Genomic DNA, 27,051 nt, shown 5'->3' on the forward strand with positions numbered 1-27,051 from the left:
CTAAAATTAATTCAAAATGGATCAAAGACCTAAATATAAGACCTGAAACAATAAAGTACATAGAAGAAGACATAGGTACTAAACTCATGGACCTGGGTTTTAAAGAACATTTTATGAACTTGACTCCAATGGCAAGAGAAGTGAAGGCAAAGATAAATGAATGGGACTACATCAGACTAAAAAGTTTTTGCTCAGCAAGAGAAACTGATATCAAAATAAACAGACAGCCAACTAAATGGGAAATGATATTTTCAAACAACAGCTCAGATAAGGGCCTAATATCCAAAATTTACAAAGAACTCATAAAACTCAACAACAAACAAACAAACAATCCAATAAAAAAATGGGAAGAGGACATGAACAGACACTTCTTCCAGGAAGAAATACAAATGGCCAACAGATATATGAAAAGATGCTCAGCTTCATTAGTTATTAGAGAAATGCAAATCAAAACTACAATGAGATACCACCTCACTCCTGTTAGATTAGCTATTATCAACAAGACGGGTAATAGCAAATGTTGGAGAGGCTGCGGAGAAAAGGGAAGTCTCATCCACTGTTGGTGGGACTGTAAAGTAGTACAACCATTATGGAGGAAAGTATGGTGGTTCCTCAAAAAACTGCAAATAGAACTACCTTATGACCCAGCAATCCCTCTACTGGGTATATACCCCAAAACTTCAGAAACATTGATACGTAAAGACACATGTAGCCCCATGTTCATTGCAGCACTGTTCACAGTGGCCAAGACATGGAAACAACCAAAAAGCCCTTCAATAGAAGACTGGATAAAGAAGATGTGGCACATATACACTATGGAATACTACTCAGCCATAAGAAATGATGACATCAGATCATTTACAGCAAAATGGTGGGATCTTGATAACATTATACGGAGTGAAATAAGTAAATCAGAAAAAAACAAGAACTACATGATTCCATACATTGGTGGAACATAAAAACGAGACTAAGAGACATGGACAAGAGTGTGGTGGTTACCAGGGGTGGGGGGAGGGAGGACATAGGAGGGAGGGAGGGAGAGAGTTAGGGGGAGGGGGAGGGGCACAGAGAACTAGATAGAGGGTGACGGAGGACAATCTGACTCTGGGCGAGGGGTATGCAACATAATTTAATGACAAGATAACCTAGACATGTTTTCTTTGAATATATGTACCCTGATTTATTAATGTCATCCCTTTAACATTAATAAACATTTATTAAAAAAAATAAAATGATTAATTGGGTCTAGTTAAAAAAAAAAAAAAAAAGAAAACCATGTGTAACTGAAATTGGTCCTCTATATCCCCAGATTCCCAATTGCAGATGGAAAAATCTATAATCCATATGTTGACTTTATTTTGTATTTAATAGTTCGGTCTTACATGTTTTTTTGTCTGTCACCTCATGGATTATGACATCAATGAGCCTGCCATTTCCAAACAGAAGCTTGTCTTTACTTTCTGAGTATTCCTAAATAAAATTTAAAACCAAAATATTTTATCTCTGCCTACGTTGCTGGGGTGGGAGATAGTAACCCAGTGAATGTACAAATGCATTCCCAATTTCTCTTCCTAAAAGATCCCAGTCTTCAAGAATCACGTAAATGTAGGTTGGGTAGAAAAAAAAATGTTTTACTTCTAAAATTCTCTAAATAATTCACAAGTTCTGTTTAGTTAAATTTTTCTTTTACTTAAGGTTTGACACCCCAATATTTCTGCTCTTGATTTTAATTGATTAAACTATGATTAATGTATAATAACAACAAACTGTACTTAAGATTTTCTTTTGTTAAAAGGTTGAAATATAGGTCTTTGAGGCCTTAGTTTTTAATTTATTAGACTAAGATTAATGTATAAAAACACTGAAGTATACACTCAATTTTTTAGTATTGTTTTAATAGCACGGTCATAAAAACATATGTTAAATTATTGCTTTGTTATACTTCAGTAGAACTGTATGAAAGTTATCTTCAAAGTTAAAATTCCATTGTTTGCTGACTACTATTCTTAGTTTTCAGAATGTATGAAATACTATAAACTGACATTGTGCTCTACTACTCAACTGTGTACTCTACTACTCAACTTTTGAACTCTTTTATAATTATTCTATTTCACTTCTGTTTTAGTTAATCTATTCACTGTATTACATAATGTTTATTGTCTAAACTGAAAAACTAAAACTGTAGATTTCAAGTTTCATTCTAATAAAAACATACATTAATACTTATATTAATTTTTTTTTCATTTTTCCGAAGCTGGAGACGGGAGGCAGTCAGACAGACTCCCGCATGCGCCTGACCGAGATCCACCCGGCATACCCACCAGGGGGCAATGCTTTGCCCCTCTGGGGTGTCACTCTGTTGCATACAGAGCCATTCTAGTGCCTGAGGCAGAGGCCACAGAGCCATCCCCAGCGCCCGGGCCAGCTTTGCTCCAATGGAGCCTCGCTGCGGGAGGGGAAGAGAGAGAGAGAGAGAGAGAGAGAGAGAGAGGAAGGAGAGGGGGAGGGGTGGAGAAGCAAATGGGCGCCTCTCCTGTGTGCCCTGGCTGGGAATCGAACCCGGGACTCCTGCACGCTAGGCTGACGCTCTACCGCTGAGCCAACCGGCCAGGGCCTATATTAATATTTAAAAGTAAAGTACAGGTACTATGGCATTTCAATACCCTGTATTTGATGGAAAAACTCCCTAGGATTTGGGAGTGGGGTTAATGAATCTCATGACTTAGTGACACAAGAGGAATGCATGTAGAAATGTGAGACAAGGAAAAGAATCACAGTGCAGTAGTAAATGGCTAAAGAAACAGGGAGACTTTTCTCAGCCAAGAAGTACCATAATAAATGGTTGGGACTGCATAGATTATTAAAATGATAGCCACTCCTGTTATTGTTTCATCATTTGTTTTGTTAGAAACATGGCTAGCTTTTCACTTTAAGAAGTCTTGAACATCACATGTTTGGGATATCTTTGAATTGATAAGAACCTCGGGAAGATCTCTCAGTAGAAAAACTGAACTTGTATAAAATTGGTTGTAAAGACAGCCCACAGCTACTTATTTTATCTGAGAGTTACCGGAACTGTCTCAGGATAAATGGAATGAAGAAAGTTATATAACACACGATTTGTCTTTGCAACCACTGCTTCTTTTTTTTATTGATTTTAATTTATTATGTTTACATAGATTCAAGTGTCTCACCGAATACATCCCCCTCACCCCCGTGTTCCACTCAACATCCCCCTTCCCCCCCCTTCCCCCAATGTGCTCCCCTCTTCCCTCCAGGACTTGCTTTCCTGCTCTCTATAGTGCTGATATATATAAATTGATTATATATAAATTATATATATAATCTCACCATTCTCCTTTCCTTCTCTGATCCCATCCTCTCATCCCCTTTCCCTCTGACCGCTTTCCCTCTGGTTCCTTTGATCCTACCTCTGTCCCTATTCCTTTCCTCAGTTCATATTGTTCATTGGATTGCTCAAATGAGTGAGGCCATATGATATTTTTCTTTCTCTGCCTGGCATATTTCACTTAAGATAATAGTTTCCAGGTCCATCCATGTTATTGCAAAAGGTAAGATTTTCTTCCTTTTCATGGCCACGTAGTATTCCATTGTGTATATGTACCAATGCTTTTTAATCCACTCATCCACTGACAGACACTTGGGCTGCTTCCAGATCTTAGTTATTATAAACAATGCTGCAATAAACATGAGGGGTGCATTTTTTCTTTTGAATCAGTGATTTGGTACTCTTAGGATATATTCCTAAAAGTGGGATGGCTGAGTCAAAAGGCAGTTCATTTTTAATATTTTGAGGAATCTCCATACTGTTTTCCACAGTGGCTGCACCAGTCTGCATTCCCACCAGCAGTGCAGGAGGGTTCCCTTTTCTCCATTCCTTGCCAGCACTTATTCAGTGTTGTTTTGTTAATGAATGCCATTCCATTCTGACTGGTGTGAGGTGGTATTTCATTGTGGTTTTAATTTGCATTTCTCTAATGACTAGTGATGTTGAACATTTTTTTTTCATCTGCCCATTGGCCATCTGTATGTCCTCTTCGGAAAAGTGTCTATTTATTTCTTTTGCCCATTTTTGATTGGATTGTGTATCCTCTTGGTGTTGAGTTTTACAAGTTCTTTATAAATTTTGATTATTAACTCCTTATTGATGTATTTTTGAATATGTTCTCCCATTGTGTGGTTTGTCTTTTAATTTTGTTCATATTGTCTTTAGCCCTGCAGAAGCTTTTTAGTTTAATATAGTCCTATTTGTTCTACTGTCCTTTATTTCACTTGCCCATGGAGATATATCAGCAAAGATATTGCTGCGAGAGATGTCGGAGAGCTTACTGCCTATGTTTTCTTCTAAGAACAATTATGGTTTCACGACTTACATTTAAGTCTTTATCCATTTTGATTTTATTTTTGTGAATGGTGTAAAGTTGGTCTAGTTTCATTTTTTTACAGGTAGTTGTCCAGTTTTTCCAACACCATTTGTTAAAGAGACTGTCTTTACTCCATTGTATGCTCTTACCTCCTTCATCAAATATTAATTGTTCATAAAGGTGTGGGTTTATTTCTAGGTTCTCTGTTCTGTTCCATTGATCTATATGCCTGTTCTTATGCACAACTATTGCTTTTTAAAGTTCACTGCTCCATCCCTAAGAAATCTCTCTCTTTCATACTATTAAGTAGCAATCTGTCAAAGTGTTCAAGTCAGGATAAGTGGAGTTTAATATGGAATAATTCTATATACTAAATTATTAATTTTAAAAGAATTTTAAAAGATATTTGAATTAGCAAGTCTTACACTAAAATGAAATTAAAAAACCAAGAAAATCTAATATAATTTTCTTTAGGCTCATTTTACCAATTATGTTAACACCTACTCCATACCCATCAAGATCATATTAATTTTTTTTCTGAAAAAGCATCTATTTAGTTTTAAAATGCAGATAATGTTAATATAAATTACTATAGTACTTAGTAAGTATTTCTAAGACATTTTAAGAGTCTAAAATTATTGAACATCATTTAGCTATCTCATATTCTTTTGTGTGTGTGTGTGTGTGTGTGTGTGTGTGTGTGTGTGACAGAGACAGAGAGAGAAACAGAGAAAGGGACAGATACAGACAGACAGAGAGGAAGAGAGAGAGATGAGAAACTTCAATTCTTTGTTGCAGAACCTTAGTCTCCTTAGCTGTTCATTGACTGTTTTCTCATATGTGCCTTCATGGCAGGGGGGAGGGGACCTGCAGCAGAGCAAGTGACCTCTTGCTCAAGCCAGCAACTTTGGGCTCAAGCCAGCAACCTTGGGCTTCAAGCCAGCGACCTTTGGGCTCTAGCCAGTGACCGGGGTTATATCTATGATCCCATGCTCAAGCTGGTGAGCCCATGCTCAATGTGGATGAACCCATACTCAAGCTGGCTGAACCTGCACTCAAACTGGCAACCTCTGGGTTTCAAATCTGGGTCCTCCGCATCCCAGTCTGATGCTCTATCCTCTGCACCACCACCTGGCCAGGCCTCATATTCCTTTAGATGTTTTTTGTTTAGCATGTGATATATATGATATTAACTAATTTTAAAAAATAAGATATACCTGCTTATTTCTAAACTGAGTAGGATTTATTTTTGTACACTTTAGAAGCACAATCTTTTTGAGGAATAACTCTAAAGTGAGTCATAAATTTGTTATATGTTAACTTTCACATAACCCTCAACTAACTATCAAAGAAAATACATGTATATACTCTATGATTTTAAATGTCAATATAAATAAAGTCAAGATTAATAAAAATATGAAGCTTCAAAAATAAGTTAGGATGTGTTTACTGTTTTTAAAAAAGTCCTGTACTACATTTTTTAAAAATTATTTTTGCCCTGGCTGGTTAGCTCAGTGGTAGAGCGTCGGCCTGGCGTGCAGAAGTCCCGGGTTTGATTCCCTGCCAGGGCACACAGGAGAAGCACCCATCTGCTTCTCCACCCCTCCCCCTCTCCTTCCTCTCTGTCTCTCTCTTCCCCTCCCACAGCCGAAGCTCCATTGGAGCAAAGATGGCCCGGGCACTGGGGATGGCTCCTTGGCCTCTGCCCCAGGCGCTAGAGTGGCTCTGGTCACAACAGAGTGACCCCTCCCCCCAGAGGGGCAGAGCATCGCCCCCTGGTGGGCAGAGCGTCGCCCCTGGTGGGTGTGCCGGGTGGATCGCGGTCGGGCGCATGCGGGAGTCTGTCTGACTGTCTCTCCCCGTTTCCAGCTTCAGAAAAATACAAAAAAAAGAAAAAATATTTTTATTTATTCATTTTAGAGAAGACACAGAGAGAGAGAGAAAGAGAAGGGATGGAGGAACAGGAAGCATCAACTCTCATACGTGTCTTGACTGGGTAAGCCCAGGGATTTGAACAGGCAATCTCAGCATTCCAGATCAATGCTTGATCCACTGTGCCACCACAGGTAATGCTTAAAATATATAATTTTAAAGGCATCATTCACTTTTAATCTTTAAAATAGAAGTAAAAATTTTTGTTTTGTTTTGAAAAAAAGGAAAGTTGAATTTTTCTGCAACCATTACTCTTTTTAAATTTTTTTTGTGTATGTGAGAGCGAGAGAGAGACAGGAAGTGCAAGAGATGTGAAGCATCGACTCATAGTTGCATCACTTTAGTTGTTCAAAATTACTTCTCATATGTGCCTTGATGGGGGAGAGGATTGGGTTCAAGTTGAGCCAGTGACACCTCACTCTAGCTAGTGACCTTGGGCTCAAGCCAACAACCCCAAGCTTAAAGTGGTGAGACCGTGCTCAAGTTGGATGATCTCACACTCAAGCTGGTGACCTTGAGGTTTTGAACCTGAGACCTCAACATTCTATCCAATGCATCACCACTGGTCAGGCTACAGTCATCTCTCTGAATTGCTATTCCATATATACCACAGCATGGAAATAAATTTTAATTTCCTCAAAGTGAAATCTAACTATCAATAATAAGTAAATTGCTAGAAAGTAACAATTATAAAAAATTAATAGAAAATTATCCAAAATGCAAACCCTTACATAAATCATAGTTAACTGCAATGTAAATCCTTTAGCTTCCACTGGATACATAGATGACTCTATTATGTTGAAAATATAATTGCACTCTTAAACATATACTGTATTTTTTGCTCTATAAGACGCACCTGATCATAAGACGCACCTAGAGTTTTAAAGAGGAAAATAAGAAAAACAATATTCTGAACAAAATGGTGTGTTAAAATATTTAATAAAATATACCACAAAAATATTTCAACAATGTCAACTCAACAGCAGTATTAATAAACATTAGCATTGTTATTAACAAATGAGAAAACACTTTAATGTTCAAATACTCATCTAGTTGTCTGAGAACCCCAGGAACTCATCACTGCTAGTGTTAGAATTTAAGAAGCTCAGTTGCTCATAATCACTGGTATCACTTTCTTCACTATTTTCATATATGATATCATCTTCAGTGCTATCTAAGGCATTGCTAATGCCACATTTTTTTTTCTGAAGCTGGAAATGGGGAGGAAGTCAGACAGACTCCCGCACGCCCACCAGGGGGCGATGCTCTGCCCATCCAGGGCGTCACTCTGTCGCAACCAGAGCCACTCTAGTGCCTGGGGCAGAGGCCACAGAGCCATCCCCAGTGCCCGGGCCATCTTTTGCTCCAATGGAGCCTCGGCTGCGGGAGGGGAAGAGAGAAACAGAGAGGAAGGAGAGGGGAAGGGGTGGAGAAGCAGATGGGCGCCTCTCCTATGTGCCCTGGCCGGGAATCGAACCCAGGACTTCCACAGGTCAGGCCGATGCTCTACCACTGAGCCAACTGGCCAGAGCCGCTAATGCCACATTTTTTGAATGACCGTACCACGGTTTCATTCTTCACTGACTGCCATGATGTTTTCACCCATTCACAAACTTTAGTCATAGTGAGTCTCTTCATTCATGCAGTTGATGTCAGATGATGATTATCAGCAGCTATCTATTTGTTCCACTCTTCTCACATAAAGACTTTAAACAGTTTGTTGATGGAAATGTAGAGAGGTTGCAACTGGCTGGTAAGACCCCCAGGAATTACAGCTAGATGAGTCTTCACTTCTTTAAAGTTTTTTTTTTTGTGTGTGTGTGGTTTCACTAATATGTGCTCTAAACTGGTCAAGCACTAATAGGGCAGCACATGACATCAACACTTCACACAGCTCCAGCTGCTGCAGCACAGCCCTTCACCTCTGCAGAGTGCCTCTTATGTCTGCCCTTGATGATGCCAGATGAATGCACCCTCACAAAGTAACTTGCCTTCCCTCCTGTGCTGCATGCCACTATGAAAACCGGAACCAGGAGATCACTCAGCAGATGCCAGAGTTCCCATGCCACCATGGCGGGTATGATTATGCTCCTGCTGGCGCTCATTTTACATATGTTTACTGGCACAGTGTCCTGCAGCAACTAAAAAAAAAAGAATGAACCTTCACTCCATAAGATGCATGGCATGGGCATTTTCCCCTCTACATTTTTGGGGAAAAAAGTGCATCTTATGGAGCGAAAAATACTGTACTTACTTTCCCAAGCCCTGGAAGGTGTATTTTTGTTTTGTTTTCTGGAAATCAAAAGTTATCTGTTAAATTTAAAAGATCTTCACATTTCATACCATCTTTATAATTTGAAGTCAATAATATGTGAAATTACTTGCTCATGTCAAAATAATCTATTACCTCACTTTCAAAGAAATATAATTTCACTCTTTCAGGACATATAGATCATTTGAGGTTTGTCAAGAATTGGATTTAGTTTAAACTATCAAGGGTCTTTTACTACTATATGATGAAGCCAATTTTTTTAACCATCCTTATTCCCACAAATAATATATCCCTACAAAAAAAAAAAAGACTTCTTTCTTATTGCATTTTAGTTTCTCTTCTCTTTAGTTTTAAGTTAATATTTTTACATCTTATATATACACTATACTTATTATTTCTCTAATGTACATATCTTTTGTTTTCACTTAAAAGACCGATGATATAAAGCCTATATTTCATAATCATTCGACAACCTGAGACTTCCTGTTCGTCACTGATAGTGCATAGTCTCATGCATTTTTCATATATTCCTCCTCTCATAGGAATGCATGCCACCCTGAACTCCAGATATTGCACCTCTAAGATTATTGATGTTTTTTTCTATTTGTCAAATCTATTCAAGAAATTTGGTCTTTCTCATCTAGATCTCTGACTTGACTTATATTGACCACTTTTCTTCTGGCACTCTCTTCTTCATTCTTTTTTTTTTTCTTTAAAGGTTTTATGTATTTATTTTTTAGAGAGGAGAGAGAGTGAGAGAGGAGGGGGAGGAGCAGGAAGCATCTACTCCCATACATGCCTTGACCAGGCAAGCCCAGGGTTTTGAACATGTGACCTCAGAGTTTTAGCTAGACACTTTATCCACTGTGCCACCACAGGTCAGGCTCTTCTTCATTCTTCTTAAAAGAAGTTGCATGGTATTGTTTCTGCTTTCCTTCAATGACTCTATTTTTCTTCCACTGACTCCTGAAAATAGGGTTTCTTAAGAGTTCAGAAATCCATTTTCCTCTCCTCTCCCTCTGCATGCTCATTAGGGGCTATCCTAAGTCTTTCCTATTCAGCACTGATTTCTCCTCACAATTTAAGGTTCATCTTTCTGGACTGTTTGGTTTATATTGTCACTTGGTTTGTTATATATCAGTTACTCGTCTGTACTAATTATAATTTATATACTGCAGTTTGAAATTGCTACACTCTCATTTACATTGTTTCCTAATTGAAAACATCAACTATTCCAGTAGATTGATCTAACTGAAAGCAAACATGGAGTCTTCCTCATTTCAGTATCTCTAGCAGTTGGTGCAATGCCTGACACTTAGATGCTGTTCAATAAATATTTCTAAATAATTAATTTTGCTCTTCCCCTTTCTTCTCACATCCAACTGACTCTATTGATTTTCACAGATGATTCTTAAATACAAGCATTGTGTCATCTCAAAAATCTATACAACTGAATAACAAAAATCCTTCTTCCGTACAATACCTAGTATGCATTCATTCCTGCTATACCTGTGTGTAAATTTGAAAAGTCATAACTCCAATTTCAGCATCCCTCTCATTTTTCTAATTTCTCAGACCCTTGTATTTCATTCATTTTCTTACAGTTTAAAACCTTGCAATTGGTCAGCTATCCATTTTCATCAGAGAATGTTCAGATCTGCTACTTTTTCCCACATTTCTCTCTCCTTCTATTACCTAGAGATGGTCACCTTTACTTGTTATTTCAGAAATTTGAAGCTACTGGGCATGAAAGCCATCAAAACCTCATAATTCCACAACAATAAATTGCTATTTGTGGATATTTCAGTGTTGTTTTCCTCCAGTCTTCGAGCATAAGGTCTAGTTAATGCCAACCTCAAACCTGCCTACTTCTGAATCCTCTTGTATTTCCTTTATAAAGTATTTGCCTCTTCCTCTAATGTCGCCCTTTCTACTGATTCTTTGAGTCAGCTTCCTGAGTCTCTGCCTCCTTACTACATCTGCTAGTGTACTTGTCCCTTAAATGCTGGGAGTTTCCAAGATTCTATTCTTTTCTAACCTTTCCTAACCTTGATTCTTTTAATTTAGTGATCTCATCTTCACCTTATAAATTAAGAAATTTTAAATCTGTAGCTCCAGCTTTGACAAAACCCATGAATTCCTGGTATGAATACACAACTGCTTACTGGATACAGTCATATGAAGTAACAAAAATACTAATAAAAATGATTCCTGCCCTTTTTCATACCACCAAACATCTGATGATTCTCTTTGTTCTTTTTCTCAGGGACCATCTCTACTCTCCAGTTGAAGCCAAAAATTCTGGGACAATGATTAACTGTTACCATTTCCTTAAAAGACTGCTGGAAGACTTTAATATTACTTCTTTTCTTAGTACTATCCTTTTCTATCATTTTTTGAAGTATCCTATATCCAGATACTACTGCTGAGTAAAAACATTTTTGACACAGGCATGGAAAATATTGATACTAAAGGTAACTGATTTGTATTTTCTTTAACAGCTTAGTAGTCTTTCGAATAGATACACAGCTTGTTCTTAGACACAGTCTTCCTTAATATAAATTATTTCAAAGTCTGTCTTAAAGTGCCTTGTGTAGTGAGCCTATATTATATTCTCATATTCCTCATAAGTTTGTCACTCCAAAAATTTCAAGATATCTACCTGAATACTATATAGTGAGAAAGAGTGAGATAACCCAGTAGGGGAGAGTTAGATATTATCTTATAAGTTTGGAGTTTAAAGAAGGGTCATCATTGTTTTCTCACTAGGTAGCTAGTGCTTTCAATGTATCAACATTATATAAATATATTCATTTTGACTCAATTTGATTCTTCGTTGTCTTTAGTAACAATTGAGACTGGCATTTTTAATTTCATTTATTTTGAAAATATATCACTTTACTTTTTTACTCTGTACATTTCTATCAACCAAATATGTTATTTTGTGAGTCAAAAACTATTGTTTTCTTTTTTTGCATACTATATTGAATAATGCATACTATATTAAAATAATGCATACTATATTGAAATATTTCACAAAGGCATTACGTGTGCATTCCTATCTGTCTCTCTAGCCCACTTCCTTAACATTTCTCCTCACTTCTTCCCCTTCCACTCTACCACTGGTTCCCCGTCTATTAACAGTCATTCCTAGCCCTCGTCAGTTGGTTCAGTGGTAGAGTGTTGGCCCACAATGTGGATGTCCTGGGTTTGATTCCCAGTTAGGGCACCCAAGAGAAGAACCTATCTGCATCTTTACCCTCCCCCTGCTCAGTTCTCTCTCTCTTACCCTCCTGCAGCCATGGCTTGATTAGAGTGAGTTGACCTTACGCACTGAGGATGACTTCATGACCTCTGCCTCAGGTGCTAAGAAGAGCTTGGTTGCTGAGAAACAAAACAACACCCCTGATGGGCAGAGCTTTGCCCCCTAGTGGGCTTGCCAGGTGGATCCTGGTTGGGGCACATGCGGGAGTCTGTCTCTCTGCTCCCCTCCTCTACTGAATAAACAAACAAACAAATAACAACAAAAAACAGTCTTTTCTTAGTATGAAAGACCTCCTGTTAAATCAATTCCAGGAGTCCTATGTGTCAGCCCATTTAAGAAATGTCTCTTTCTAAAGCATTCTCATTTAAGGTAGACTCTATGCAGCTCCTTCCCCTTCTAGAGGAATAAGCATTTTCCTCCCACCAGAAGCTTGAACTCTGCAGGTTCATAGACGTATCCTGAGAGGCCTACTTTCCTTCTAGCAAAGACTAACACAGTGGACTATTCCTTTCTCCTTTACTGATTCAATATTTCGTACGTGTTGTCATTTCAGCACCAACTAAATTCAATACATTACATGCCATTATGCTTTGGGGATTCCCCAGTCAAACTCAGTTTTTTATCTTCTGTTTTAAATTATATATTTATTTCCCTAAAGTCTTCCCCTCCTCCTCTGATCTGGAACCATTCTATTGTGCTCTCCGGTATCCATGTTTCAGGGTAAGCCAATTCTTCACCACTGTCAAACTGTTCTATGAATATTTTTCCAACTCTTGATCTTAACTCAAAACTGGATCTACCAAAAAAATATTAGTTATGAAAGAAATACTATTGAAAGAGATATTCCTTAGGTTTTAATTATTTTTAAACCCAATTCAGTTTGTATTTCACTCACACCGTACCAGTAAGTCATACTTGGTCAAAGTCACCAATAAATCTCTGTCACAAAGTCCAGTCCACTTATCAGTCTTCTTTTGGATGACTTCTTTATGGAATCTGATAATATAGGCTACTGTATTCAAATTTAGATTTTTTAAAAATTCTCATTTCCTTTTCTTGCATAACAACAGCAAGTGTCTTGATACTTCTTTATCTACAATCTGCTATGTTTTCTTTTCTTGGGTCCTTTTAATGAGTGCTAGTGGATCTGGGGATTATGTATAAGATCCTCCTTTCCTCATGCTATATACCTCCCCTAGGGGACAGCTTTCACTCTAGAAACTCTAATTAATCTTATGTACAAGGCTATCAATTGTATACCTCTAGCTGAGGTCTTTCATCTGAGCTCTAGACTAGTATAGCCAACTGTATAACAAACATGCACATTTGGCTGCCTTAAAAGAAGTTCAAACTTTTCATGTTCAATATTGAGCTACTTATCTCTTCCCTATGCTTACTTTTCTTCCCAAGTTTCTTATTACAGAAAACTGCCCAGCATTCTTCAGTGTTTCTAACCAGAAACTTAGGTATCATTCTTGACTTTCTCTCTTCTTCACACCTATATCTACTTCATTATCAACTCTTTTTGAATCCACTTCCCAAATTCACTCTATATGTCCACTTAAAGTCATATCTTTATGTCAGTACTATGGTCTCAGTAACTGTCATCTCCAACCCAGATTATATTTCATGGTCATATAATTTGTTCCACTCCCTCAAATGTTATTATTCTCAAAGTTGTTTTGGATACTGCATCGAGGATAATCATTTAAAAACACACATTTGGTTAGATAGCACCCTAAATTAAAAGCCTTAAATACTTTCCTATTACTTTCCTGTCTCCCAATGCTAGACACCTCTCTCCTCTGCAGACATTAAATCTATGTCATCCATGCTTAAATTGCATTTCTTTCAAATCATGCATTATTATTTTATTCCTTCGCTTTAAACACTATCCTACCCTTACACCCTACAGGGGTCTTCATTTACTGAATAAATCCATGTGTTTCTTCCAGAAAGCAGCTTACAACATTGTGTTGGCTATTCCATTTACATGTTTATGTATACACAATTCTTTCTATATAGCTATGTGTTATTGTATACCTCCTCTGCTTAAGTTTAAGATTTATGAGAGTGAAGACTAAGTCTGTTTTGCTTACCATTTTATACCTAGAATTTAACACATGTGTTAGACAGAATTGTAAGAATGACCCCTAATGAATAACCTTTGCCTCTGTATAATTTTTACTCCTTCAGGGTGGATAAAACCTGTGAATATAATACAGCATAATTCCTGTGATTTTGTTATGTGATAAAGTAATTTACACATACATAATTAAGGTTAATTATCAGTTGATTTCAGGTTAATCATAAAGGAGATATCCTATATAGGTTCACTCTCATTCCATGAACTCTTTAAAAGCAAGGATTTCTCTGGTTTGCAGTAAAAGAGAGCCAGAGAGATTCCAAACATAAACCATTCCAGCCAATTCTGCCAACAAATTGAGGGAACTTGGAAGAAGATTTTTTCCTATATCCTACAGATAAGAGCTCCAATTAGCTGACATCAGCCTGTGAGATTCTAAGCAGAGAAGCTAGTTGACCCCATTTGAATCTTCAACCTAAAAAGATATGGAAATAATAAACACGTGTTGTTTTCTACCACTAAGTTTGTGGTAATCTGTTATAGCAGCATTAGCAAACTAAAGCACACTTTCTGAAAGAGTTCAAGCTCGCTCAGTGAGTATGGAATGATTAACCTAAATGCAATGTTTAAAAATATATAATTAAAACTCTACATTTTTTTATACTTTGATGTAAAAGTATATTTTTAAAGTATAATATGTATACTATTTTTAAGTGAATAATGGATTCATCTTTAAATTACATCATTTGATGTTTGCTGGGTAATTTAAGCAGCATCGTTAAGCCACGATGTTCTCAATGTTAAAATGCAATTAACAAGTCTATTATAGATTTGTTCATTTAGATCTCTATCTAAAGACTCCCAAAACAGCAGCATAATTAGTAATTCAGTGAATAATCCAGCACTCAATGTTTGTCATTGGTTTGAAACTTGACTTTATTGATGTCTTTTTCTCCAACATACTTCCTTAGGTGACTGTCTTGATGTTCTTGTTTCAACTTGCCATTTTTTTTTCCCAGAGGCAACTCTAAAAGAGCAATGTAGAATGTTTGCTTATACAAACCAAGTATTCGGTCCTGGCTAGTTGACTCAGCAGTAGAGAGTCAGCCCAGCATGTGGAAGTCCTGCGTTCAATTCCCAGTCAGGGCACACAGAAAAAGCGACCATATGCTTCTTTACCACTCCACCTCTCCTTTCTCTCTCTCTTTCTCTCTCTCTCCCACCCGCTCCTGCAGCCATGGCTCATTTGAGAAAGTTGGCTCAGAGTGCTGAGGATGGCACCATGGCCTTCCCTCAGGTGCTAAAATAGCTTGGTTGCTGAGCAACAGAGCAACAGCACCTGGTGGGTATAGCATTGCCCCATAGGGGGCTTGCTGGGTGAATCCCATTCAGGGCACTTGTGAGTGTCTTTCTGTTTGCCTCCCCACCTCTCACTTAATAATACAAAATAAAAATTAAAAAAAACCCAAGTATTCAAACCACCTCCTGTTCTGAAATTGTGGTTTGAGTGCTGACATTTATTTCTCTTTCAGTCTTACTCCATTTAAAATTATTTTCTATGTATGCAGTAGTCTGTCTGACTGCCTTCATGTTTCTAACTTCAGAAAAATACAAAAAAAATAAATAAATAAATAAATAAATAATATTATTTTCTATAATAAGAAAAATATAAAAGTTATACATTCCTATCCTGTTTTCAGTCATATTTCTCCTTTAATTAAGGTTATTTAAAGGATCTTTTAAAGAAAATTTAGATGAAACCTTAAAATATTCATTTTGTTGATTGATTTAAATTTTTATTTAAAATTTTAGATCAAGCATAGTGCTGGATACTTTAAATAAAAAGATAAATTTTGGGTATATTTTCTCAAGAAAAATAAATAAATAAATAAATGTGAAACTATATCAAATATAAAAAAGTTTTGCATAGCAAAGGAAGCTATTAACAACATGAAAAAATAATCTACTGAATGGGAGAAAATATTTTCAAATGATATATCCAATAAGGAATTAATATCCAAAATATATAAAGTACTCATACAATTTAACACTAAAACAACAATCCAATTAATAAATGAGCGGAAGACTTGAATAGACATTTGTCCCAAGAATACTTACAGATGGGCAATAGACACTTAAGTATGCTCAATGTTATTAATTGTCAGAGGAGTGCAAATTAAATCCAAATGAAATATCACCTCACACCTGTCAGAATGGCTGTCATCAATAAATCAACAAACAAAAAATGTTAGGATGTAAAGAAAAGCAATCTTCTTGCACTGTGGGTTGGATTGAAAATCAATGCAGCTACTATATAAATACTATAAAGATTCCTCAAAAATTTTTAAAAAGCTGCCATATAACCCAGCAATTCCACTTCTGGGTTTTATTTCAAGAAAATAAAAACAATAATTAAATATATATTATAGATATTATATATGTTTATTGCAGCATTACTCGTAATAGCTAAGATATTGGAGCAACCCAGATGTCCACTGCAAGATGCATGGATAAAGAAGATATGAATTATTCAGTAACAAAAAGGAATAATATCTTGCCATTTGCAACAATATGGATGGACACAGGTGGTATTGTGCTAAGTGACCTAATTAAAACAAAGATAAATACCATATGATCCCACTTACATGTGTAACATTAACACAAACAAACAAACAAACAAACAAACATAAACATAACAAAAACAAAAATCATAGATATAGAGACTAAGCCCTGGCCAAATAGCTTGGTTGATTAGAACATTGGTCTGAAGCACAGAGGTTGACAGTTCCATCCTCTGTCAGGGCACATGCAGTAATGGACCAATGTTCCTCTCTCTCTCTCTCTCCCTTCCTCTCTGGCTAAAATCAATAAATAAATTAATTTAAAAAATAAAATAGCTGATGGTTGTCAAAAGGGAGGAGGTGTGAGGGTTGGGGCTAAAAAATATTTTGGGAAAAAACCAACAAAAAGGGATTACAACACATTTACAGCTTTTTTTCCTTAAAAAATGTCACACAAGCCCAAATGTGTAGCTATTTTTTTTCTGAAAACTGTGAGACAAGCCCTAAAATATTTTTATGGGCTAATTTGTTTGAAATGACTACTTTTATTATTTTTAGATCTTTACTTCACAGAGAAATAGGTGACTTTGAAAGGAATAAAGAAAAAAATTAAATCCAATTTAGTATGAAGATCTGTAAAATGTTAATCCTATACAAGTGAAGTGTATATACTATTAGGTCGCTGAAGGACGCACCCACAATGCTTGATGAGTTTTAAAAGAAATGTATTTATGCGTCTGCATACAGATGGGCTGAGACTCTAGTGCAGTGGTTCCCAAACTTTTTGAAGTCAGAGCACATTTAAAACCCTACAAATAATTGTAGGTGCACTATATACAAATTCCTGAGAAATATGTTATAATAATTAAGTCAAATATCAAAGAAAAAAATAGAAAGTCTAAGCATGCTTTTATGGTAATTAAACAAAATAAATATGACAAAATTAAATTTATTCTGACATTAAAAACATTTTTATGTTACATTCTTTAAGTTATGCTTTTTAGATTTATAAAAAAGGGGTTAAAAATTTAAAAAAAGACAATAGTTATCTTTTTATATATATAAATACATTCTTAGAAAGATTTAGTAAATTAGACAGGTCCCAATGCAAATGTGTTAAGTTTTTCATTCTTGTGTTTATGAGAAACATGAGCCTAATGTGCACTAGCGATTTCTTCAATGTTTGGGCATATATTTGAAAGGCAAACTCTCATTTCCTCATCAATTCATTGAAGAATTCCTCTCTTTTTACTCTTAATTGTGTTGAGTGCAAAAAACCCCACCATACATATCATCTTAACTTTATACCAAAGGATAGAAGAAACTTGCCTCCAGTCTTTCCAGGGAACATGAGGGGTAGTGTAAACAATCCAGCACCACAGTTTAACAGACTTTTGCAACCTAATCAGGCAAGTGAGGTGGGGGGTTGGGCAGGCTTTCAATTTATAGCCATTTCCCCACACGTCTGTCCCCCAAAAATCTAAACTCCAAAAACCCTGTTGGTTTTTTGGTCCCCAACAGGTATATATTTCTCTGGAATACCATAGGGTGCACCTGGAAATCTCCTAGGGAGCACCAGTGCACCCTGGCACACACATTGAGAACCACTGCCCTAGTGGCTTCAGCCCCAAGTGACTCGGTATTCAAGCATTTATAGGCTTAGTAAACAATGTTAGCCAGGGGGCTAACCTTGATGGGAAGCCAGGAGGCTAGCCTTTATGGGGAAATAAGGGGAGAAGTGATGGTCGATCACTATAACAGATTGTTTTGATAAGTGATGGAAGGAGAGCTATGGGAACTGCCCTAGAGCCAAATCATTCAAAGTTTCTCCTGGCTAATTGAGGTTTTAATAAGGGCCCCTGAACCCTCACCTAACATATACCATCTAATCCAGCAATCTCACTTCTGGTTATATAACCAAAATCATTAAAAGCAGGGTACCAAAGAGATATTTGTACATCCATGGTCATTGCAGCATGTTTCACATTAACAAAGATGGTGGAAGCAGCCCAAGTGTCTATTGACAGAAGTACAGATAAAACGTGCTATAGACATATAATGGAATATTATACAACCTTGAAAAGGAAGGAAATCACAGTGTCATACAACAGGTATGGACCTTGAGGAAATTATGCTAAGTAGAATGAGCCACTCACGAAAAGACAAATACTGTATGCTTTTACTTACAAGGTTCCTAGAGTAGTCGAGTTCTTAGAGTAAAATTGTGGGTACCAGGGAATACACAGAGTTATTTTTAATGGGGACAGAGTTTCAGTTTTGCAAGATGAAAAGACTTCTGAAAATTGATGGGGATGTTCATGGTACCACAGTGTGAATATTATACTTAATGTTACTGAAGTGGACACTTAGCAATGATTAAAATTATAAACTTTAGGTTATATTCATTTTACCACAAATTTTTTAAACTGTATTTATTGGGGTGACATTGGTTGACAAAATTACATAGGTATACCATCCCATAATAAATCATTAGGTATACCATCCCATAATACATCATTTGTATACTGCACTGTGTGTTCACTACCTCATCACCTCCATCATCCCACCATTCCCTCCCATAATCACCACACTATTATCTGGTTCTATGAGCTTTTATTTTTCTTTGCTTAATCCCTTCACTTTTTTCACTCAGACCCCAAAACCCTCCCCTCTGACTGTTGTCAATCTGTTTTGTGTTTCTAGTCTATTTTAAACTCCAGGAATAAAAGTGAAGTGAAATACCACCAGGTACCACACCATACCCCACTGAAGCACTGTGTAATACATGGTCTACATATCCCCCATTATCTTCCTAAAATTAGAAAATCATGACACTCAAAATAATAAAGACAGATTAGCCAAAATGAAGATTATATACTGAATAATCTCATATAAAACTGGTCTTAATGCAAAATAAAGTAGCAGGTAGTGTGCATTAGCCCAGCAATATAATCTAAATATTAAAAGGTCAGATCTCTGTCTTGTGAATGATTTGAGCACAAAAATGTTTCAAAAAGAATGTGCAAAGAATTTTTCTGAGTAGAAAGTTATAGAAGAGCAGTTTATCCATTAAGATAAAATATTGCAGGTTATAATTGGGAAGGGTGAATAATGCACCTTAAATTTCATGCAAACTGGAATATAAAGAGCAGCAAGAAATAGAATTGGAAAGTTGTATTAAGAACTGTGAAAAGCCTGAGACTTTGTTGCAAGCTAACAAGTTAGCTTGCCAGAGTATCATGGATGCTGGTAGAACATATAAGACTGCCAGGTCAAAAACAATGAGAGAAGAGTTTTTTGCTTCCCAGAAATGCAATACAAATGACCAAATTCTGTGACAGCAAAGAAGGGGTGTGTGTGTGTATGTGTGTGTGTGTGTGTGTGTGTGTGTGTATTCGTTTACACACATGAAACATACAGCCATGTTCTGGATTGTATAAAATCTGAGATAGAATTTTCCAAATAGCCCCAGGAATTTTAGCCATAAAAGAATACATATTTCAGTTGGTTCCACAAAATAAGTCCTTAACACAAAACTAAATTCTGAGCCACTTTTCTATCAGCATTCAAGGATAAGTACAGTGATTAGAATCTTAACTGACTGAATAGAATCTTAACTGACTGAATAGTATCCACGGCCAGAAAGCATCACTATAATATCAAAATAATAATATTCACCCCAGTCAAGTTAATCAATTGGTTACTATTACCTTTGTCACCTGAATACATTTAATCAAAAATAAAATAAACCATTTATAATTTTAAAAAATATTAATATAAAATATACATATTTAGTTAAATAGATCTCTTAAATTTAGGATCACTGGTGGTGGCTACATGTATTTTTCCTTTTTTTTTTTTTTTTGCTACATGTACTTTTAGCAAATAATGAGCTCTATTTTAAAAATATAAAGTGTAAATCCCATGTTGTTTATTATTGAATTAAATGACATAGTGCCCTGACTATATTCTGCCAAAGTTAGTTGTAGGGGAACTCACTATAGAGATACAAGATGGCTCCCGCCATCAAGGCATCTGATGTGCTCTGTGACCTTACACTGGGCTGACTGCTCAGAAAGCCAAGAAAAACATAATGTCCTAGGAGGGAGACTAGTGAATGTAGAGTGTAACAACTGCCCGATATTATCTTGTAACTTAGGAATGCATTGTTCTCTCTGGTGGTCTATGTGAGTACCCATCATATGGTTTTGCTGTTAATACCCTTTACGCTATTAACCCCCTATAAAAAAAAGACCTCAATCTTAAAGCAGTGTGGGTTTTCCCCACCTGCCGCCACCAGAGCAGCTGCTTTGCCCGTGTTATGTAAGTTTCTCCTATTAAAGTTTTTATGAATTTAGATAAGGCTTCTGTCAGTTTTTCGGCATCAATCTTGAAGTTAGACTTTTGCTCTAAACATTAGGCTATTGCTAAATTTCATATTGAGTTATTATTTTAATGAAATAAAATGGTCCCTGATTTACCTATGTTCACAAACACACACACTCATACATAAAGTCATAAATACATTGGTTGACAAAATAATGACATTTCAGTCCTTTGAGGTTTTTTTATTCCTTTATAAGCAATGCCCAGTGATGGCCTGTTTTTCTTTTCTCACATGTATATCCATCCTCATAGCTTGCTCATGACTCAGTTCTCTTTTTAGACATGTCTACTTTGTCTTTATAAATCTTCCCTGTACATCACATTTCTGATAGAATGTCAGTCCCTTTTAAAATTCTCCGATGAGTATTTTGTTCTTCTTGCCCAGAACAGAATCATTTTCTCCCTTTGACAAAATGTCTCTATTTCTTTCTAATTTTTTTGCATTACTTACACTTTTTTTAGTTTTTGAAGAAACCTTCCCTAGAGGTTATATACTTTTAACCCTCTACCTTCCAGATTTATTTATATATTTACTGTAGTTCTATCCTTTATGCTGATTCGTGGCCTTATTCAAAATAAGTCACAATAAAAACACTGATAGTTACTGGTATGTATTCTTTGCTTTTCTTCAAATTTTAATTAGACAAATTTAGCTTAATGCTAATATTGATAGTCAAATCTCATTGTATCTGTTTGTGTATAGTTAATATGATCTCCGTAGGGACAATTCAATGGCTCCTTTTTTGTGGAGACCCATCTCTGATTCTAACTTGAATTAACCAAAAGTCACCCTAAGTGGGTATTTAATATCTCTGGAAAAGTTTTATCATTTCTAAATAAGAGACCTGATATCCTTAGAGTTTTCTCTTAACTTTATTTTTTTATCAATTTATCTTTAAGGTATTTAAGTGTTTTCCAACTTCTATGGTACCAAGTTTAGGAAACAATGGTATTTAAAATTCCATTCTGTCCTAAGATTACATGATATAATGAATTAATAAGATCTTGAAAAAAATTATCATCCTGATTATAAACCATTTTTCCAACATTTTCCATGGCTCTGGATAATGTCTTTTTCGCTTAGCCAAGGTAGGTAAATTTTTCTTCTTCTGGTGTATAGGACCATAACTAACTGATAAATACTTTTTCTAAATAAAATGAACTTCCATTGCAAGGGAGTTTGGAAAATTGATAATCAATCCTTTACTTTGTCAAGAAAAGAGTAATTTCCTGAGGTTGTTTTAGTAATACAAATCCTTGTTATCAATAAGTATTAACTTTGTGATTATACATTATAAATATATTGTCTAATGTATAACTCATTATTATGATTATTCTACATTAAAAGACAAATATTTAGTGGTACTGTGTTGAAGTACATTGAACACTCACTCATTAAATACCAAGTTTAACCTATGTACCTGGTCAATAATTACAAAATTGTTAGAAATACTAATTAAAATCTTCATGTGATGACAACATTATTCAATTGACTTACAAAAATGAAAGCCACATGCTATTGGCTTCAATTAACATGGAACTAATGCTTTATAAATATGAAAGCCTATATTAGTTTAGGGAAACATATTAACTTCATGTTAAGCAATTGTATCATTTATTATTGAGAGTTTGGATATGTAAAACTATTATATCTATAATACTAATGCACTTATCACTTATAATTTTATTAAAATGTGATTTTAAAAAAAACAAAGTTATGTAAAAGATAATAAGTAATGAATTCTCCAAGTTACCTCTAAGCATGATCATATCAGCAAAAATATGGTATAAATACTGCAGCTCTGTTTGACCTAAAATAGAAATCAAAAGACCTAGGTTCTAATCTTACCTTTGTTATTAAATTATTTTACCTTTAATAAATTAAATTAAATTAAATTAAATTATTTTTACCTTTAATAAATTTTTACCTTGTCTTGAACAACCAATTCTTCTCATTGATAAGGTAGACAGGATCTCAGAAGCTGTTTTAAAACTTTGACTTGGGTTTTAGTTAAAGGTTTTAGGTTAGGGTTAGAAACAAACTTGTCCTTAAATTGTTATCTGATATTACTCAATTTTTTCACAAACTACTAATCTTAATCTGTGGGAAAAGGGCTGGGAATTAGACTGTGGTGCTGAGACAAATCTTTGTGTGGACTTTGGAACGCCAAGTCCCGTGGGACAGAGCACTGCCCTTGCAAGCACTGGGAAGAGTGTTTAAAGGAAAACAGTTGATCCCTATGGCCGTTTCTTTATATACCTGAAAGACGTTAGTTAATCACCCTTCTCTGCACCTGAACCCAGGCTCTGCTAATTTGCTTAATGAGCAAAGAGATCAATAAATACGAAGAGGCTGCAGTGATCTGGGCTCTCAGTCCTAGAGGCTAGGAGTCCCCTGTACTCATCTTTTTCTGTATGTTGTGTCTTGTGTGTGTTTTTTCTTAAGTTCTGCAGTGCCTTCCTTTCGTGCATGCCCACAGCTGAACTGGTCTTGGCATTAATCATTTTAGTGTAGTGAGAATGTCCTTCTGGCTTTCAAAATCTAATTGAAATCCAGTGCCTCCTAAAACATTTCTCATTAAAGTTTCTTTTTGGTGTATTTATACTGTGTAGCATTCATTGTGTAAAAAACATTTAACAATTGAAAAAAAATTATTATCTATAGATGACACATAGATGATGATAATACCAAACAAATAACTAGTTACTAAAATCAGGAACACCATATTGTGCACTCACACAGAAAATTATCTAAATTTTAACTTTTATGTAAGAGTTAGCCTTCATTAGCAATGAACAAGATATTAACACTGAGTAAAGAAAAAATATATAAGTATCAAGGAGGATACAGAATTTCAGGAATAGATCCCAGAAACATATACTCAGCAAAATTGATATTACTTGTCCCATGTTAACAGTGGACTTTCCAAAAATGGCCGTCTGTATTTTAGAATGGAATATTCCTCCCAGTGAGAATGGGGTCTGTTTCCTTCCTTTAATTTAACCTAGTTTGAGACTACTGCATAAAGGATGCTTTGTGATTTCTGGGGAAAGCTCATAAAAGGTTAGTCAGTTTCAGTCTGGACCCTTAGAGATGTTCATTTTGGAAGCAAAGAGGCCATTTGGCCGTGGTAGTGTTTAAGCTGACAACCAGAACCAAGGCTAGCAATCAACCTCCAGATTTGTGTGTAAATGAACGTGGTTTCAAATGTCCAGTATCTAACAATCAACTCACTTTCAGTCTTCGAGTCTTCACAGCTGAAGTTCCAGGAACCATAAAACATCATTATTTTCTTTGACCTATTCAAAATTTAATTCATGGATTCTATGAACATAAAAAAATATTCCCTGTTTTATACCACTACCTGTGGGGTGTTTTGAAATGCAGCAATAGATATTTAGAGCACATTATATCAGCCAAAAGTATTTTTTTCCTCCAACAAATAAGTAGGGTATGGACTTGAGGTCACTCCACTATAAGACATCAATAATAAACACCTTTCTTTCCTTTGCTAAAGAAATTTCAAGCTACACTTCTGACTTTACCACATGATTAATGCCTTTCTGCCAATTCATTGAAGTGCAAAATATACTCATTAAAGCACCACTTCATATAAATTATTAATTACCCACCAAAACTCATAATGTACTGATTATAGTAAATTGATTTGCTTTCTCAAACTAATTTCTGTCATCTGCTAAGGGCTGCAGCAGCAGTAACCAATAAAAATTCCCTCATACTTGCCTTGCTTTTCACTGTATCTACCTCTATCCCGTTAAAAATGACCCTCAAACTCTCAGGGAAAAGCTTTGTATAGTTGTTATTTCATGTCCCTTTTACTTTTCTGTCTACCTCGTCTTGAAATTTTAGTCCCTAAGTTCTCCCACATCTCTCTATCTGAAACAATGGAACCAATTTCCTTTTCACCCGCTGCTGAATTAGGTGAGTCTTCTGTCTATCCCACTGCTCTATTATATCATCCATGATGCTTTCTTCTCCTCTTTGAGCTAAAAGTTCATTGTTTGTTGAAAGCAAGTTTTATAGCTTCATGAGTATCAAAATATTAAAAATGGCTCTTTGAAGTTGAAGAATATAATGAATCAAATATGCAAATATAGGTTTCTACTTTTAGTTGAAATATCAAAAAACATGTAGAGGGAACTGAATTTTTTCCAGGAACAGAGAGAGGGATAGACAGGGACAGACAGGCAGGAATGGAGAGAAAAGAGAAGCATCAAACATCAGTTTTTCGTTGCAACACCTTAGTTGTTCATTGATTGCTTTCTCAAAGTGCCTTGACCGTAGGCCTTTAGCAGACCAAGTAAACCTTTGCTTGAGCCAGCGACCTTGGATCCAAACTGGTGAGCTTTTGGCTCAAGCCAGATGAGTCTGCACTCAAGCTGACGACCTCAGGGTCTTGAACCTGGGTCTTCCACATCCCAGTCCAATCGTCTATCCATTGTGCCACTACCTGATCAGGTGAGGGAACTGGTTTTTAAGAGTTGACAATTCATTTTATTTTATTTATTTATTAGTTTATTTATTTGTGACAGAGAGAGACAGACATACAGACAGACAGGAACAGACAGATAAGAAGGAGAGAGATGAGAAGCATCAATTTTTTGTTGCGGCATCTTAGTTGTTCACTGATTGCTTTCTCATATATGTCTTGACTGGAAGGCTCCAGCAGAGCCAATGACCCCTTACTCAAGTCTTGGGCTTGAGCTAGTGACCTGGGCTTCAAGCCAGTGATATTGGGGCTCAAGCTGGTGACCACAAGCTCATGTCTATGATTCCACGCTCAAGCTAGTGACTCTGCTCTCAAACTGGTGAGTCCGCACTCAAGCCAGATGAGACCATACTCAAACTGGCGACATCTGAGTTTCAAACTTGGGTCCTTTGTGTCCCAGGCTGATGCTTTCTCTACTGCACCACCACCTGGTCAGGCTTATTTTATTTTTTTTAAGTGAAAGGAGGGGAGACAATGAGACAGACTGCCACATACACCCCAAATAGGATCCACTGGCAATCTCACAGCTACCCCTGTCAGGGGCCAATGCTTAAATCAACTGAGACTAATTTGCTGGAACCAACTGAACTATCCTCAGCACCAGAGCCATGCTTGAACCAATTGAGCCTCTGGCTAAGGAGGGGAAGGAGTGAAAGGGGAGATGATAAGGGGGAGAAGTAGATGGTTACTCTCTTGTGTGTCCTGATCAAGGATTGAACCCAGAACATCCATATACTGGTCTGACATTCTATCCAACCGAGCAGGCCTAAAATTTATTTTAGGAGTGTAATCCAACCTGTTAACAACATAAAGAGAGGTTAAAATAACAGAACAACAGTCTGATCCCTAATGAATAAAAATAAATGTCTTATCTTTGATATCCATGTGTTATATAAGTCCAGCCTGTCTCAGAAAATAGCAGAATGCCTTCAGTAACTATTAATTTTTAAAAAAAAAAATTACTTCCATTGATTTGAGAGAAAGGATAGGAGAGACAGAGAAGAAGAAAGGGGGAGGAAGGAGTGAGGGGGGAAAGGAGAGAAAGAGAGAGAGAAGCATCAACTTCTTCTTCCACTCAGTTGTGGCATTTAACTCTGAACTCATTGATTGCTTCTTGTATGTGCCCTGATGGAGGAGCAAACCCATGACCTCAGCACACTGGGAGGATGCCCTATCCACTGAGTCACCTGGCCAGGGCCAGCAACTATTAATTTTTGAGGACCTTCTACAAAAACTTTCAATTAGGTACTATCACTTTGCTGTTTTTAATGCTTACAACAATGCTACATTGCAGAAATCAAAATCCTAGTTTTCCAGATAAAAAAATTTGGCTTACAAATGCTGAGTAACAATCTAAGAGTGAAAGGCTAGTATATTCATTTATATTTAATTCAAAGGTACTGCTTTTGTCACTTCAATAGTTTTGCTCTTTCCCAGCTAGTGCAGTCACAGAAACAACTGCATTTCTTTCTTCTTTCAACATTATAGGCATTTTAAGTGCTACATTTTTCTTGTTTGCTAGGATATAATTCCTTGGTTTACTGGGAAATGCTATATACTTAACAAAAGGTATAACAATAAGTCTGATTTTCTTGATAATACAGTATGATATGATATGATATTATTTCTACTTTATTATTTTTTATTAAGTAT

The 27,051-nt window shown here is 36.2% G+C and overlaps 1 protein-coding gene across 1 annotated transcript in view; it reads right to left on the bottom strand.

The window, feature by feature from the left end:
• The window catches only part of GPC5 (glypican 5), a 1,847,257-nt gene that overhangs the window by 433,914 nt on the left and 1,386,292 nt on the right, over positions 1–27,051 (bottom strand). The window contains exon 8 of the mRNA XM_066383702.1: positions 22,642–22,698. Within this exon, the coding sequence (XP_066239799.1) occupies positions 22,642–22,698 (57 nt within the window). The remainder of the gene's footprint in view (positions 1–22,641; positions 22,699–27,051) is intronic.

Source organism: Saccopteryx leptura, chromosome 4, assembly GCF_036850995.1.
Source record: "Saccopteryx leptura isolate mSacLep1 chromosome 4, mSacLep1_pri_phased_curated, whole genome shotgun sequence".
NCBI classification, from domain to species: domain Eukaryota; kingdom Metazoa; phylum Chordata; class Mammalia; order Chiroptera; family Emballonuridae; genus Saccopteryx; species Saccopteryx leptura.